The sequence below is a fragment of the Solanum verrucosum genome, unplaced genomic scaffold (genome assembly GCF_900185275.1).
Source record: "Solanum verrucosum unplaced genomic scaffold, falcon-dt-bn FXZP01000214.1, whole genome shotgun sequence".
Taxonomy (NCBI): Eukaryota; Viridiplantae; Streptophyta; class Magnoliopsida; order Solanales; family Solanaceae; genus Solanum; species Solanum verrucosum.
In genome coordinates, this window is record NW_026020059.1 from 3,521,989 (window position 1) to 3,538,170 (window position 16,182).

A 16,182-nucleotide genomic window follows, 5' to 3' on the forward strand; every position below is an offset into this window, starting at 1 on the left:
TAAGAAATTGGGATGACTTTTCATTCATCTTGTTATTCATTTAGGCAACCTAATTAAGCACCTCAAATTATTAACATTAGGTTGCCTCATTGAAGATTTTTCAATCTCCTTTGCTTTTATTTGTCCAATCAATATACAAAATCATTATATAAATCTATTGAAATTAGACCAAATATTTGTAGGGTAGGAGAAAATGAATTAATTAGTAATTCCATTCGAAGTTGCTTGATGACTCCCAACTATGTTCTACTAAACAAAGGGATAGCTACAAACACTACTACTAGAAATTAGACCTACGACAACGATATCTATTATAACGGTTCAAAAAATATCGTTATAGACCTGAGGTGTTACAATATCACCCCTTATGGACATTCTTCCTTTAATGATGACCAAACTAGAATAGTAAACTCAACTTACTTCTCTGAACTGAACTTCTTTTGAGATCACAACCGATAGAAGGAAAACACAAGGCATAGACATTATGAGGGAAATAAAACACTCAAATAGAAGCATTAGTGTTGAATATGAAATGAGAGAAGGACTCTTACTTTCAATACACCATCTCCCCCTTGTTCAAACACCATATTTGCTTATGAACTTCTTCCTTTAACTAGAGTAACTTGGGGTCATTTTTCTAATTTTCTTTGACCTCCATCACTAGGAGTAATTCAACCCCATTATGAAAAGAGTGCATTACGCTAAAGTGCAAGCATGTGCACTGTAATGATCTTGTCAGTCATTTTTTGTTTTTCCCTGAAAATTACCATTTTGCCCTCTCATGATTGGCCCCGAGTCTTCTATGATTGAGTTTTGAAAATTTGGTTTTGAACTTTGAATTAAAAGTTGAGAATTTAGTGAGTTTTGAGTTTGAAAGACTAAGTTGTTAAGAAAGTGGTTTTTGGTGTCTTTTGGAGTTTCGAGTCTCGGAATGAAATTTCATCAATTCCATCAATCGCGAAAGGTGAAATATAATATGTGATGGTTATCGGTTTTGGTGTCTTTTTGAGGATTTGAGGTCCTAAGTTGTGAATTTGTGGAAATTTAGTCTTTGAGTTGACTTTGGTCAACATTCGGGGTTTGGATGCTCGGATCAAAATTTTGAGAGTTTCGTTGGATTCAGGGGATGCTTTAGGGGTAGGCGAGGTCTTGATTTATTTTTGAGAAGTCTCGATCTTGTTTTAGTCTTTTTAGGCGTTGAGTTAGTTTCTTGTGATTTTCACGAATGTCGGGTCAAGGAGACCTCAAATCATGTTTTGATGGCTTCATTGAGTCCAAAAACGTAGAGTATAATTGATTTGCATATGTGATTTGAATTCACGAGGTACCGAATGAATCCCGGGGTCTTTTCGATAATTTTGAATTTGGCTGGTTTCTGGTTTTGGTGCATGACCATTTTGGCTATCGCAAGGCACTCTCGTCGCGATCACATAGCACTAATTTGAGGTGCATCACGATCGCGGGGTCTTTCTACGATTGTGATGGCCAACTTTAGGGCCCATTTGGCCATGCGATATGGTATCATGATATGGAATCATGAGATGAAATTGAAGGTTTGTTTGGACATGCGATATGGAATTTTTGTGTTGTATATTTTCTCATAAACATAAAAATCCCATAAGTTGTAAAACTATTAAAATAGCCCCAATTGTTTATTCAATCTTATCAAATAAACAAAAATTATAAAATTGCATAATAAATTATTACAAAGTTATTTGTTCTTCACTTAAATAATTGTTTCATCTAACTTTAATTTAATTTAAAAAATTGAACATAAATTGTACTTGATATGCTCATATCTCTCAACTACTCTTACAAATAGCCTATAAAGTAGAAAAAAAACATACATTAGTGAGTAAATATTAACTTAGAAGTTAAATGCACTAAGATAAAAATTAACAAACATCACTAACTTCTAACTATTTACAAGAAAAATCAATAGTTAAATATTATTGAATAACGAAATTTTAAAAAGTTACCACAAGTTTGAGTCAAAAACACTTCAAATAAAATTTAATCAAAAAAATTATAACTAGTCCACTTGACTAAATATTAATAACTAATTGATCAAATTTTCCCAAGTCCTCAATCAATTGGACTTGATATCCTTCAGTCATGTGAACGAACATTTTGCAAATACTAAGATTAAGAAAGTGCGGCACCGCCAATGAAAATTGTCTTTTATCAATATTATGCTTAGTCATAAGATTAAGACGTTTTTTTTATTATGAAAAATCAAAAAAGTATTACTCCCTTCGTTCTCATTTATATTCACCAAATGAAGTTCTACTTTATCATTTATATTCACCAAATTAAAAGTAATAATAAATTTTATATTGGTGAGAATAATAAATTTTAAAAAGTAATGATGTGATTATAAATTTTATTTACATATGAAACAAATGGTTAGTAGATATAAATGTGGGGTTGTTTTAACAAAATATAAACTCATGGATCAATTATTGTATTAAAATATCTCAAATCATGATATGGAATCACATGGTGATTCCATATCATGGTTTTTGGAGAATATGGTATCACCTCTCATGATATGGAATCATGAGATGGAATCAGCGTAAAATCGCATGTCCAAACGCTAATTCCATCTCACGACACCATATCATGATATGGTATCGCATGGCCAAACGCCTACTTAATGAGTTGATTGTTTTTACTTATCGTGATCACATGACTCTAGGTCGCGATCACGAAGAGTAATTGAGACTTGGGCAGAATATTCTCCTAAAATCAGGGTTTCAACCTCATTTCACAATTTTTGAGTTTTGAGAGCTTTGGGGTGGCGATTTGGACCAGATTTTCAAGGGAAGTCTTCTGGATAACAATTCTTAACTCTAAATCTTCAATTACCCACTATTATTTATGGATTTATGTGCTCAAATCAAGCCTTTGAAATGAGAAATTCGGGGTTAAGAACCCAAGAACTCAGTAAAATAGTGATTTTGAAGTGGTTTTAATCCTCTTTTTAAAATGGTTTCTCTAATGAGTTCCTAAACCCTTAAACATCATTTCAAGTATTGTTTTCCGCATTCAAACCTTCATATTGAAATTGAGTTTTGAGTTGATTGACCCATTTCTTTACATAATTGATGTGGGAATTGTTGTTTCCGATGAGTGATTGTAAATACTTGATTATTATAGATTGTGTGGCTTCAGATGTAATTAGGAAGGGCAAAACTCAAGATTTGGATTGATTTAAGGCAAATGGCTTACTAACCCTCATATTCTAGTAAACTTCGTGTACTTCCTTCGTTACTTGTGTCTTGAGAGTGATGGGGATGAGGTGAAGGATTTAAATTGTCCATTTGATACATCTAAATGAATAAAATTAAAGGGGTTGAAATGAAAAGTGCTATGTGATGAACATGATGATGTGAATTGCCTTATTGTGACCCTTGTTGATTGATTGATGAAATGCTTGAAAACATGATTATATGATTGGTTTTCTCTTCTGTGTGGTGTGATATTGCTTGTGTGCATTGATTGTGAACACCGTGATGAGACATGTGATGATGTATATGCCGAGGTATTTTTCGGCAAGTGTTATGATGCCGAGGTCTATGCCGATGAGTGTTGTGATACCGAAGTCATTTTCGGCAAGTGTTTATAAAGCTGATGGGAAATGTAACTGGCTAGTGATGTAAAGCTGATGAGAAATAGTTTCGGTTAGTGATGTAAAGATGATGGAAAATAGTTTTGGCTAGTGATTTGATATAAAACCGATGGGAAATGGTTCCAGCTAGTGATATTGTGCCAATGGAAAATAGTTACGGCAAGAGATTGATTATTGTGACTTGATGCATTTGATGCTTATGTGTGACTTACTTGATACTTGAGATTGATCTACTTGTTGCGTGTGACTGAACTACTTGTCATTGAGATCGACTTATTTTAATTGTTTAATTGTTGAATTGTGAAGTTTGAACTTTGAATATTGGCCTTGTGGGCCGTGTATTGTAGAATTTCTAGGTTGGGATGATTTATGTGCAAGTTGTAGTTTGAGGAGGTTCGATTGGAGTTTAAGAGGTATGTGATTTCTAGCTAGCTGCTTTGTTTAGTAGGTTGATTGATGGGTACTGTGTTGTTGGTACTCACCTCTTATTTCTACACTTGAGTAGGTTTCCGAGCCTAGACCCTTGTGATCTTCTTCTTCCTCTCCTTACAGCCGAGGCTCGTTGAAAGATCTGAGAGGTATCTGTTTGTCATCCTGGCGGGCCCTCTTTTCCTTTTCTTTAAGCTTTGTTCCACTTGAAAAACAAAGACTGAGACTTGTATTTATCTTTTGAATTATGTATTTACTTTAGTGGCTTGTACACGTAACAACCAGGTTTTGGGGTATTGTTTAGAATGAACAAGTTTTCCGCCTTTGTCTTGTTCTTGCTTTACTGTTTCCCGCATTTTTTTTTAGCTTTCGTTGGGTTGAGGCTGACTTTTCTTGGTGGGAAAAGAAAAGTGCCATCACGTCCATTTTTGGATCGTGACATGCACTTCCTTACCCAAATATTTATTTCCCTCCTCTAAATGAGCGGTGCATCTCATAGATGATATTCTAAGAGCATCATCAACACATTAGCCTTTCTTGGGTGGTAGAGAATACTCATTTCATATTTCTTAAGCAATTCTAACCATCTTCTCTATATAAGGTCCAATTCCTTCTGACTGAAAACTTACTAGAGACTCTTGTGATTAGTGAATATATATATCCACATGCACTCTATAAAGATAATGACGCTGAATCTTTAGTCCAAATACTACAATTTCCAACTTGAGATCGTGAGTGGGATAATTTCTCTCGTGGGTATTAAGCTATCTGGAAGCATAATTTATAACCTTACCATTTTGCATCGAAACACAATCAAGGCCCATTGTGGATGCATCACAATACATAACAAAATCTTTTATGCCTGTTGGTAAGATCAACACTAGGGAAGTAGTCAATCGAGTTTTTGATTCCTGAAAGCTTTTCTCACAACACTACAAGAAATTCAATTTTTTGCAACGACATTTAGTGGCGACTTGGTTAATTGATACAAAAGACGAGCCTTTTGTGGCGACTTTTAAACTCGCTACAAATTGGTAACATTTAGTGGCGACATTTTGAAGTCGCTATAAATGATTAAACCTTTAGTGGCGACTATTCTTAGGTCGCCTCTAATATAGCTGAGTTTTTCATTCCGGGTGAAAATAAATTTTTTAACTCTAAAAAATAGTGGCAACTTATGAGAAATCGCCTCAGAAGAATTTTTGTGGCGACATGATCGCCACTACATGTGAATGATTTTACTTTTAATTAATATAAGAAAAAGTAAAGAGAAAGAACAACCCTAAATTAAAGGAGAAGTAAAACACTAGTTGTGTCTCTCTTAGAAAACGTTCCTCTCTCTTCAAAATTCCCAATTCTCGCGCAACTCAAATAGCTCAAATCTATCAGGTAGTTACTTAAATTTCAAATCCTTTTTGATGGTACATGAATTTGGCCTTGAAAATCTATAAATGTTGACGTTTATACACTTGTATTCTCAGATTGTTTTTCTCCAATTTGTCTGACCAGTTTGAAATTCACACAGGAGTAGTCATCTGAAGCCCTTATCTCTGAGGAATTGACAGATCTCCACCCCTCCGCACAGAAGGATGGCTTCTTCGCCAAACTTATTTTGTCAATTTTCGGCTTTGATATTCCTCTCTCAGATATCTTCTTTTCCTGGTAAGCTGAAAGTTTCTTTTTGAAATTACATATCTTTTAGTGATACATATTTTATAATCCATACTGTTCATTTATGCTAAAATTAACGAGTGTGAATTACTGAACTGCAAAAGTATTCAGTATTGTGAAGCACTGAAATTGGGACAAGAGATACAGACGACTAGGGTTTAGATTATTTATTTTATATTTATTATTAAAAGTAATTCTGAATGAATGTTCTCTCTTTTAAATGAATGTTACAGAATTATTGTGTAAGAGAGAAAATTTCTACTTCCATTTTGATTACTTGAATTATGATAAAGGTGAACTAGAAGTACAATCTCAATTAATTTTAAATTATTAATAACTTGTTATAGATAAAAAGAAATTGGGATGACGATAATGCAAATTGAAAGCTACTAAAATGTCAAGCTTAATATGATATATGTCCTTGGCTTGAAAACCAAATTCATTGATAATAGATTTGAGAAACTATTTTAGTGTGCTTTCAATTTTGCAGGGAAAAGATGAACTAAAATAGTCTAGCAAGCTAATACTTACAATTATAGGGGAAATAAATATAGTAAGTTTATTCATATGGGCTCCTTCTACGAGGAAATGTTGGATCTTCTTCCTTCATCTCAAGGTAAAATAATATTTGCACTTTGCCTTGTCCTTGTTACTGTAATACATGATGGATTGGGGTGAGATGTACTTAAAGTATTGTTTATAACGACTAAACATACTCTAGGCTTGGTAATTTTAATGAAAACAATTTCCGTTCTTATTTCAATTGTATTTTACATAATACCTTTTATCCTGAATACTTTCAATTTATCATCTCCTTGACCTTGGCTCCAATTAACCAAAATGTGGTTACGTTAGATGATATAAAGGCCATCGTAGAGGATAGTGTACTTTCAAGTTGAAGTTCTACATAGATATATATAATGGTTTGATTCTTTGTTATATGCACATAAGAGATTTTTTGTGCTACTGGTTGGGTAATTTCTTAGGGCAATAACTGCTGAAACTTTAGACACGTCCTTTGAGTTTTTCGTGAAAATATATGATGGATTCTTTTGATAAGATAAGATTAGTTCGTCTAGCAAAATGATTTTTAATGAGTTCTTTACGTCCCTTTTTGATATTTGCTCTGTTATTTGTTGTTGTTATTTTGGTTTATCACTGATTGATAATAACTATTAGTGAATTTTCTTTTAGCATGAGTTTCATATTATTGCAGTTTCTTCATTACACTAATCAGTGCCGGCTCTACAGCTTTGAGAAAAAGGCAACTGCCTTAGGCCCCAAAATTTGAGGGGCCTCATTTTAAAAAAATACAATAGGTTATACATATTTTTTTTAAAAATATCACGTATAATTTGTAGAAAATATAATTTTTTCATAAAAGAGCAAGGAAATAATAGAAGTTTGATAAATTATGAATACTATGTCTCAAGAAAGATTAAATAATTGGCTATAATAAACTTCATAAAAAATATATATTCGAATTTAAGGCCTCCATTCGGATTTTGTTTTAGGCCACCGATTTATTAGAGCCGCCCCTGACACTAATCGTCACTACTTATGTGTTTTGTTCTTAATCAGGGTACAATATTTTATGAAATTTAAGAAGGGTTCAAGTTGTATGTTAGATACTTAATCTGGGCACTATTTCATGAAATTTAAGAAGGGTTCATGTTGTTTTCTTTCTTTTCCTTTCCTTTTGGTATTTATGCACAGAAAGTTGCACTATTTAGAGTACTAGTATTTAGTTGTTAATTGTAAAATTTACCTTGTTCAATTATATTTATCTAAAAAGAATTAGACGACCAACTTTTGAGTTGTTCAAGAACTTGACCTCACCCAAGCATGAGTAATCTACAAAAGTGGGAGATTGTGTATTAGTGTTATACTTATTTGACCTATGCCAATGTAATTTATGGTATGAAAGAGGTGTAAAGAGACTTGTACAAGATTGACCAAATTCTTCACAGTGGTTGTGCTTATTTCTTTAAAATTCTTTATAGCTATTTAATTCCTTGCTGTAAATAAAAAAAATTCCAGTAAAATATTGTTCATGAACTGGTATTATTTTCTTGTAACTATATAATTCTTCTTTATTACTTTCTTAAACCCTGTGCTCAGTTAAAATCAGGCCAATAAATTAAAATGGAGGAAGTATGTTTCTGGTGCTTATTTTAATGAATCAGCTGTATTCTTTTAGCACATTTTGCCTTTCTCATTGATTCAAGTTATGAGGATTCCTTAGGACACTGTACTTTGGATATAGTTTAATTCCTTGAAAGCTAACATGTATGATTCTGATTTGCTTTAGTGAAATGAGCACATGCTGTACATTTTGAAAGTAATTTTTCACTAGTCTCAAATCAGATTGTTGTTTGCAAGTTTTGATGTTCATGGCATCTTTTTCTTTGAATAGTACTATCACCATCAGTTAGCAGGTGCTAGGCAATGTACCTTCGATTATATATTCATTTTTTAGCTTTCCCTGATTGGATAATACCTTTGAATATCTAGCTTATACCAAACTCATGGAAAAGCAAAAGTTGAATCAGGTGCATTCTTTTAGTGTTGCTTGATACACCTAAATGAAGGTAATTGTCTTCATTAAGGTAAATTGATGAATCTGTTATACGAAAAAAGAAGTTGAAGCAGATGCATACATATATCACTCAGTACAAGTAAATGAAGTCTGATGTTAATCAGGTATATAGGAACATCAACATATACAAGACACCTATATAAATTGTAGTAAATATCACGTTCTTCTATTTTTAAGTTGATTGTTTATTTCATCTACTCTGTAGTTGAATGACTATTGTTTACAACAATATGCCTTTTATCTTTAAGAAATAAATTAATGTTAATGGAAAAGAAAATTTTGTTATTTATATGAATATATAATAAGAAATCAGATTTTTTCCTTCTATCTTTTGATTGAGAAAATTATTGTAATACCAAATGTGTTGTTCATCCACGTATAGTGCAACTGTGAGTAAGAAGTTAGTATTCCATTTATGTAAGCATGAATTTTTTATGTTGTTCTCAAATCCCTTTCCTGCTTAATTTCAAATTGATTGAAGTGAATCTTTACTTTCTTTTTCTGTTACAAGGATGGTTCTTCAAGTGATGAAAAATTATTGACAGAGGAGTCTTAAGATATCACATTCTCTTAGTGAGAAGTATTTTGGTTATGTCTTTGTATGAGTAATGGACAATTGCTATATTTTTAGGCAACTAGTACTAAATATATAAATATTAATTTTTTTCAAAATATATTAGTATTTGTGGCGACTTACAGTCGCTACCAAAAGTCAATTTTCCCAATATTGAAAGTTAACTCTATTGTGGCGGGTTAAAGTCGCCCCTAGTAGTGTTTGTGGCGACTGTTGTTGCTGCTATATCCTTTCCATCAGTGGCGACCTTTTTATTGGACACCTTGTCCAATATATTTGTGACGATATAAATAAGATTTTGTGGCTATAAATATCGCCACAAAAGATGTCTTTCTGTGGCGACTCATCTTTGTCGCCACAAATAACCTTTAGTTTCAGTCGTAACGCCAAGGACCCTTTTGTCGCCACTAAATGTAATTTGCAGCAACTTTTGAGGATTTTGAGGTGACTTTAGCTGCCACTAAAAGTGTTATTTCTTGTAGTGCAAGCCTCTGACCATTGAAATTTAACCTTCTTCTAGGTCAACTTAGTCATAAGAGATGCAATGGAAGAAAATCCTTCTACGAATCTTCTATCATATCCGGCCAAACACAAGAAATTCCTAATATCAATTCTTTACAACTTTTATTTTTTGAGAGTCAACTTGGACACCCTCGTTGGATACCATGTGCCCTAAAAATGACACATACCTTAACCAAAATTCACACTTGAAACACTTAAATAACTCGCGATCTTTAAGAGTCTGAATAATATTATAAAATGACTATCATGATCCTCCTCACTTCTGGAGTAGATTAAGATGTTATCAATGAATACAATAATGAACATGTTCAAATAATGCTTAAACACTTTATTCATGAAATCCATAAGTGCTACAGGAGTGTTAGTCAAACCAAAAGACATGATAATAAATTCAAAATCACTTTCTCTAACTTTCAACTTATGATAGCCGAATCTGAGGTTTATCTTAGAGAAACAAGTGGCACTCTGAAGCTTGCCGAACAAGTCATCAATTCTAAGAAGAGGATACTTATCCTTTATGGTACCTTTGTTCAACTGGCGATTGTCGATACATATTTTGAGGAACCATATTTCTTTCACATGAAAAGGAATGGAGCCGCCAAAGGTGAGACACTTGGCGTAATGAAACCCTTATCAAGGAATTATGACTGTATCTTATTATGAAAAGGGCTTTATTATGAAAAGGACTTTATTAAATCACCCAAGCAAAAGTCTAACAAATTATGAGTGTATCTTATTATTTCACTTTTTATTTAAGAAGGAATATATATTTTCATATATTTATTTGAATTTATTAGATTTCTTCTAATATATGAAAATGGCTTCATTTTTGTTTTTGGGACTTGTATAGAAAATTTCACACCTATTTTTGTATCGTTTACGAAAACAATTACTATCGTTCAAGATAAAAACAAATACACTTGAAATATCACATGTATAACATTATACACACATTTTTCTCACTTGTATAAAAAATTCCAGAACTAATTTTGTGTCGTTCAAGAAAATAATTATTACTATTCAAGAAAAACTAAATTCTTCTGATATCTTACATGTATAACGTTGACAACATGTATTTCAAAAACATCACCTAGAATGGAGATTCCTTTATAGATGATCAGTAAGATAGACATGTAGAGGTAGTGTGTCATTGGAAATAGGAAAATAGAGTAAACAATGATAGTAAGAGTAAAAAATGTATTATAATCTTCAAACACCTTAGACATGAGGGAAAAGGGAAATACAGAAAAACAAAGATAACAAATTTTAGAAATAGATAAGTATAAATTCATGTGAGATTGTTACGACCCAAAATTTCAGGTTGTAATTTCACCTACCAAAACTCCTTGGTAGCTATGTCAAGCATCCACCAAACACAACAACACGAAAAAAAATGCAAAAAAATTAAAGCAATGTAGTAGATATCTAACTTTCATTATCAAACACATAAAATGTGGACAATGATGTCTTCTTTATGGTATTATTTAAGAAGTTTATGTAATGTTGGTAGATCATGACAAAAAGTTTGTTACTGAGATTATTGAATTGTTAGAGTCATATGAATATAGAAGTGATATCTCTTAAAAGAATATAGAGAACTTATAATCCTCAAACAAGAAAAATCATTTTAAAGAAAATTAGATAAAATTTAGTTCAATCAAATAATATTTATTTAGAGACATCACCTTTATATTCATAAGACTCTAGCAACTCAATCACCTTAGTAAAAAACTCTTTGTCATGATTTACCAGCATCACACAAACTTCTTAAACACACCTCAATAATTCATCTTCAAAGAATATATTCTCTGTTTGTATATGGATGAAAAACTTATGTTTAAAATTGACAAGTGGTGTAGTATTGACCAACTCAATATAAAGAGGAATATGCAAATATATCAAAAAGTTCTTTAGCATTTGTAAGAGTTCTTCCAATATTAGAAGAGGGCTATACTTTTATTTTTTGGGACTTGTACAAAAAAAAATTCACACCTATTTTTGTGCCGTCCACAAATATAATTATTACCATCAAGGATAAAAACAAATTCGTGTGAAATATCGCATGTACAACATTTAGAATACCTTGTTTTTTTCATTTTTATAAAAAATTTCACACCTACTTTTTTGTCGTTTAAAAATACAATTATTACGGTTTAAGATATAAGCAAATTCATGTGAAATATCATATGTATAACATTCAAAATACATTTTTCTGCATTCCTATAAAAAATTCCCGTCCCTAGTTATATGTCATTAATGAAAATAATTATAACTATTCAAGAATAAACAAAATTATGAGATGTCTCACATGTATAACGTTCATCATATGTATTCTAAGAGCATCATTTCGAATAAGACAATTTTTAAAAAAAAAAGATATTCCCTTCGTTAATATTACTAACACAAATATGTAGAGATAGTATGTCAATAGAAACATAGAAATGGAGAAAACAATGATAGCATATTATGCTCAAACTTCATTATTTTTCACTTAGTATCTCCTCACAACCCTGAAACAAATAAAAAAGAACAAGAAGTGAAGAAAAAAAAGAATTTAAAAATACTTGGGTTGTCTCTCAAAAAGCACTTGATTTAACATTGCAGTGTGATGTACATACCTCATTTTTCTACCAATGTCTGGGGGTACAACTTCCTCACATGAACCTTCAACCAACTTGTTCATGGATTCAATTACTGACACCATCCTACACTTATCTTGTGGTTTTATCAGTTTGCACACATCAAATGTCACTTCATCATTCCCAACTCTAAACTTGAGTTCTCCTAGATCTACATCTATAAAAGCACGCTCAGTGACAAGGAACGATTGGTCTAATATTATAGGCACCTCAATATCGACATCACAATCCAACACAACAAATTCAGTCGAGAGAATGATGGATTTGTTGACTTTGACCAAGATGTTAAAGAGAATCCCCACCAACTTTATAAAGAGGTCAACCATTAGAAACCTCATTGAAGTGGGTTTAGGAGTTACAAGACATAACTTCTTGAAAATCACAAGGGGCATCAAGTTCATACTTGCCCCGTGGTCACACAATGCTTTGTTAAATAAGTACATCCTAATGGTGCACGAAACTGTAAAAACTCCTAGAACCTCTCGCTTTGGAGCTAAGTTATTTGCCATGACAACACTGGAATGATGTGACAGCTCCACTGTGCCCATATCAACAACTCTTTTTTCTTCAGTAACTCTTTCATGAATTTAGTATACCCCAACATCTTCAAGAGTGTGTCAACCAATGATATATTGACGAACAATTTTCAAAACAAATCCAATTTTTTTTTTTTTGAATTGATTGTCATCTTTCCTTTTTATTAACCTTTGAGGTACAGAGGTGGACACTTAGGCACATCACCCTTAGTGGTTTTGTTCTCCTCGACGTCAACTACCACAGTAGGATATTCGTCCTTCTTTTCTTCTTCCGTACTCACATTCTCATTATTCATAAAATCAGCATCCACAACAATTGGTATGGGTGTACTAAGTTTCACCCTCCATCATCCAATTTTTCATTCACAACTCTCTTGGGTAAACATTCACATTATCAAGCAACTTTTTACTTCTAGTAACTATTGTCATACAATGACCATCATTCTTAGGATTACGAAGATGCCACTAGGAAGCGAACATTTGGCCCTTGGCTTCTTTTGCACCGACAGATGGTTCATTTGAGATTCTAAATGCTTAACAAACAAAACTAGAGCACCCCGTGGAGAGATACTTAGCCGGATGAAACCCATATCCAACAATTCTTTCAATTGTTCTTTTAACTTCTTTAATTGTTCCGGAGCCATACGATAAGGAGGAATATAAATAGGTTGCGTATCTGGGAGAAGGTCAATATCAAAGTCTATGTTCCTTTCGGGAGGAACATCAAGTAAATCATCAAGAAACACTTTCAGAAACTCTTGAACGACGGGGACCGACTAAAGAGTAGGGGTTTTAGAATCCATACACCTACCCCGAAATAGACTGTATGTTCAACCCTTAGAAATCATTTGTCTAGCTTCAATTGATCGAAGCGAAATGAGAGTTCATTTTGGTCAGATTTGATACATCATTTTTGAGTTCTTTGACCCCATTGTCGGTTGACTCAAACCTCTTTAGCACACAAACTAGCATATCTTCGTCTTTGATCTCATAGGGTCACTCATTTGGTTGGTTAGGCAGAGCTTCAGCCTTTTGAGGAAGCATGTTTTGAACTTCAATGGTTGTATCTATCATGCATTCTATTAGGATCTCTAACATGACACTCCCTATTTCTATCTCTCCATTGTCCATCTCGATCTCTCCAACCTTGATTTTCTTCTCAAGGACGCCAAGAACGTTGGTAACCTAGGCAAGATAAAATTAAAACGCATATGCGGCCTCTTCCTCATGAGATGCTGCCCCATATGATCCAATGGCATTGACACTTTTGTTTTGTTGCCCATCATAAGTTTAGCCAAAAGTTTCACTTGCATCATCATCTTCGACATTTTTTCATCTCTTTCCTCGTCTTTCCTCCTCATGTCATTGGTCATGCCCATGGTTGCTAGATAGACATGGTTGGTTTTGTAAGGAAGACCAACGCCAAATCGATACTATGTACATCATCGGTTTGGCATGGGTTGGATCACGACACTAGAGGACATGGTCAGTTAAAACTAAGGGATAACCTACTCAGATTGTGAGTTTCAATAAATTAAAAGACGACAAAGAATGTATTTTTTATTTTTTTTTAAAATGACAGACCGGGTCGACTTTTAGAAATACACATAAAGAAAATATAGTTAGTTGGAATCATACCAAGATATATATTTTTACATAGAAAAATTCTACCACTAGACCACAGATGCTCTATGATGAAATATTTTCATATCTATCAAGGAGGGAAAGTTTTTACCCAATTTCTTCCACGAGAAATTTTTCCATACACATGTCACATATTCATATATACTTAGATTACACAGAAAAAGACTGTGGAACTAGAAGACAATTGTGTGAACGGATTTGCTCGTGGAAAGTGCAATCTGCGATCGTGGTCACACTTTTTGTTTCATTAAAATCTATAATTATGTATTATTATATATATTACATTCAAATTATCCTAACTATTTACTTATGTTGCTTATTTTTATATTCCAACAATATCTTCATATATAATGGACAAAATCGAACTTCTTTGGAGGATATTATATGTATTTTTCCAAACTACTATACACACACCCTCGCCCTTTACATAAAGCATAAAGTATTAAAGATGTCATCATTACTCCCCAAGAAAAGGCTTAATATCTCACCATCACGTCAATGCGCCTAAAGTTTTTTTCCCCTTTTCCAATTCATACTTCTCCAACTTGAGTTTCAATTGTTTTTATTTTTTCACTCGGTGTTCAGTATTTGTATTGGAGTCCGACTGTTCTGAATTCGTGTTGCATAGGGCTCCATTCAGGAGGAGTGTTTTCTATTAAGAATTTTCAAGGCTCGAATTCAGAACCACTGATTAAGGGAGGTATAATGTAACTAAATCTAGTGTACCAAATCCTTTGATGGTTCTAACTTGAGTTTTGATAATTTAAAACTTGAAACCAATACTATACTATGCCTTTTTATTCATTGGTGAACCTAAAAAATATGCTCATCTTTTTTTAGTTTCTGGGTCTCATATTTTGCTTCCCCCTCTATTTGTATTAATTTATATTTTTAATAATGCAAAGTGAAAAACAAGATTGATTGTGTTTTTTTAGTACCCCACTTGTTTTTTTTAAAATGGAATAGAATAATTTAATTAGTAATTGATTAAGAAATTTATCAATGATTCATATTGATCAATGGAAGAGCAAACTATTGATTCATGCACTTAATGAACTAATTTTATTTTATTTGCGTAATGGTATTTTATGGTAGTGGGTTACTAACTGATCTTGTCAAATAAATTAGAAACATCACTACCTTTATGAAGACAACATTATGATTATTTTTCTTTAATCATAATGTACATTGGCAAATGGGAGGTCTGCATAAATATACTTATTTCCTCTATATATATATTATTAAAAGAACAAAAAAAACCTTAATTATATGAAATTGAATAAAATGCTCTTAGTTATCAGTTTGGTCTAAATATCTCCTATTGTCAATAGTTTGGTCTAAATTCTCTACGGCTAATAGTTTGATCCAGAAAACATTTATTCTTACCTAATGTCATGCCCCGAGCCTACACCCTGAGCGGAACTGCACTCGAGAACCATTGTTGGTCCCAAGCGAGCCCTTGACCTGACTTAACTCTTAGTGGAAGACTTAAATAACATGAAACAGTCTCAAAAGATAAACTCATGCAATAAACTTATAATGTCTTAAAAGAAACATTCAACTGGCCAAAAAGGAAACTCATGTCTTTAAACATTTAAAGCTGAAAATGGAAAAGACTCATAGAAGATATGTGGAGGGCGTGTGTGATCAATTTCAAAGGTAATTGGGATAATCACCTACCTCACATCGAGTTCGCTTACAACAATAGTTACCACTCTAGCATCCGAATGGCTACTTATGAAGCTCTTTATGGGAGAAGATGCAGATCTCCTATTGGATGGTTTGAAGTTGGTTAATCTAGGTTGATAGGACCATATTTAGTGCATCAAGCGATGGAGAAGGTGAAAGTGATTCAAGAGAGGTTGAAAATGGCACAGAGTCGTTAGAAATCCTACACTGATGTTAGGAGAAGAGAGTTAGAGTTTGAAGTTGATGAT

At 32.9% G+C, this 16,182-nt stretch overlaps 1 protein-coding gene across 1 annotated transcript; it reads right to left on the bottom strand.

The window, feature by feature from the left end:
• Nucleotides 1-11,917: 11,917 nt before the first annotated feature.
• Nucleotides 11,918-12,613, bottom strand: LOC125823334 (uncharacterized). Its single transcript, XM_049502725.1, has 2 exons — nucleotides 12,045-12,613; nucleotides 11,918-11,936 (listed from the first exon to the last, which is right to left on the bottom strand). The coding sequence occupies exons 1-2, from the start codon at nucleotides 12,611-12,613 to the stop codon at nucleotides 11,918-11,920; spliced, it is 588 nt and encodes a 195-aa protein (XP_049358682.1).
• Nucleotides 12,614-16,182: the final 3,569 nt, after the last annotated feature.

Bases quoted from the DNA above. Each gene is read 5' to 3' on its own strand.
- LOC125823334 (XM_049502725.1), bottom strand. From the start codon at position 12,613: ATGGGCACAGTGGAGCTGTCACATCATTCCAGTGTTGTCATGGCAAAT.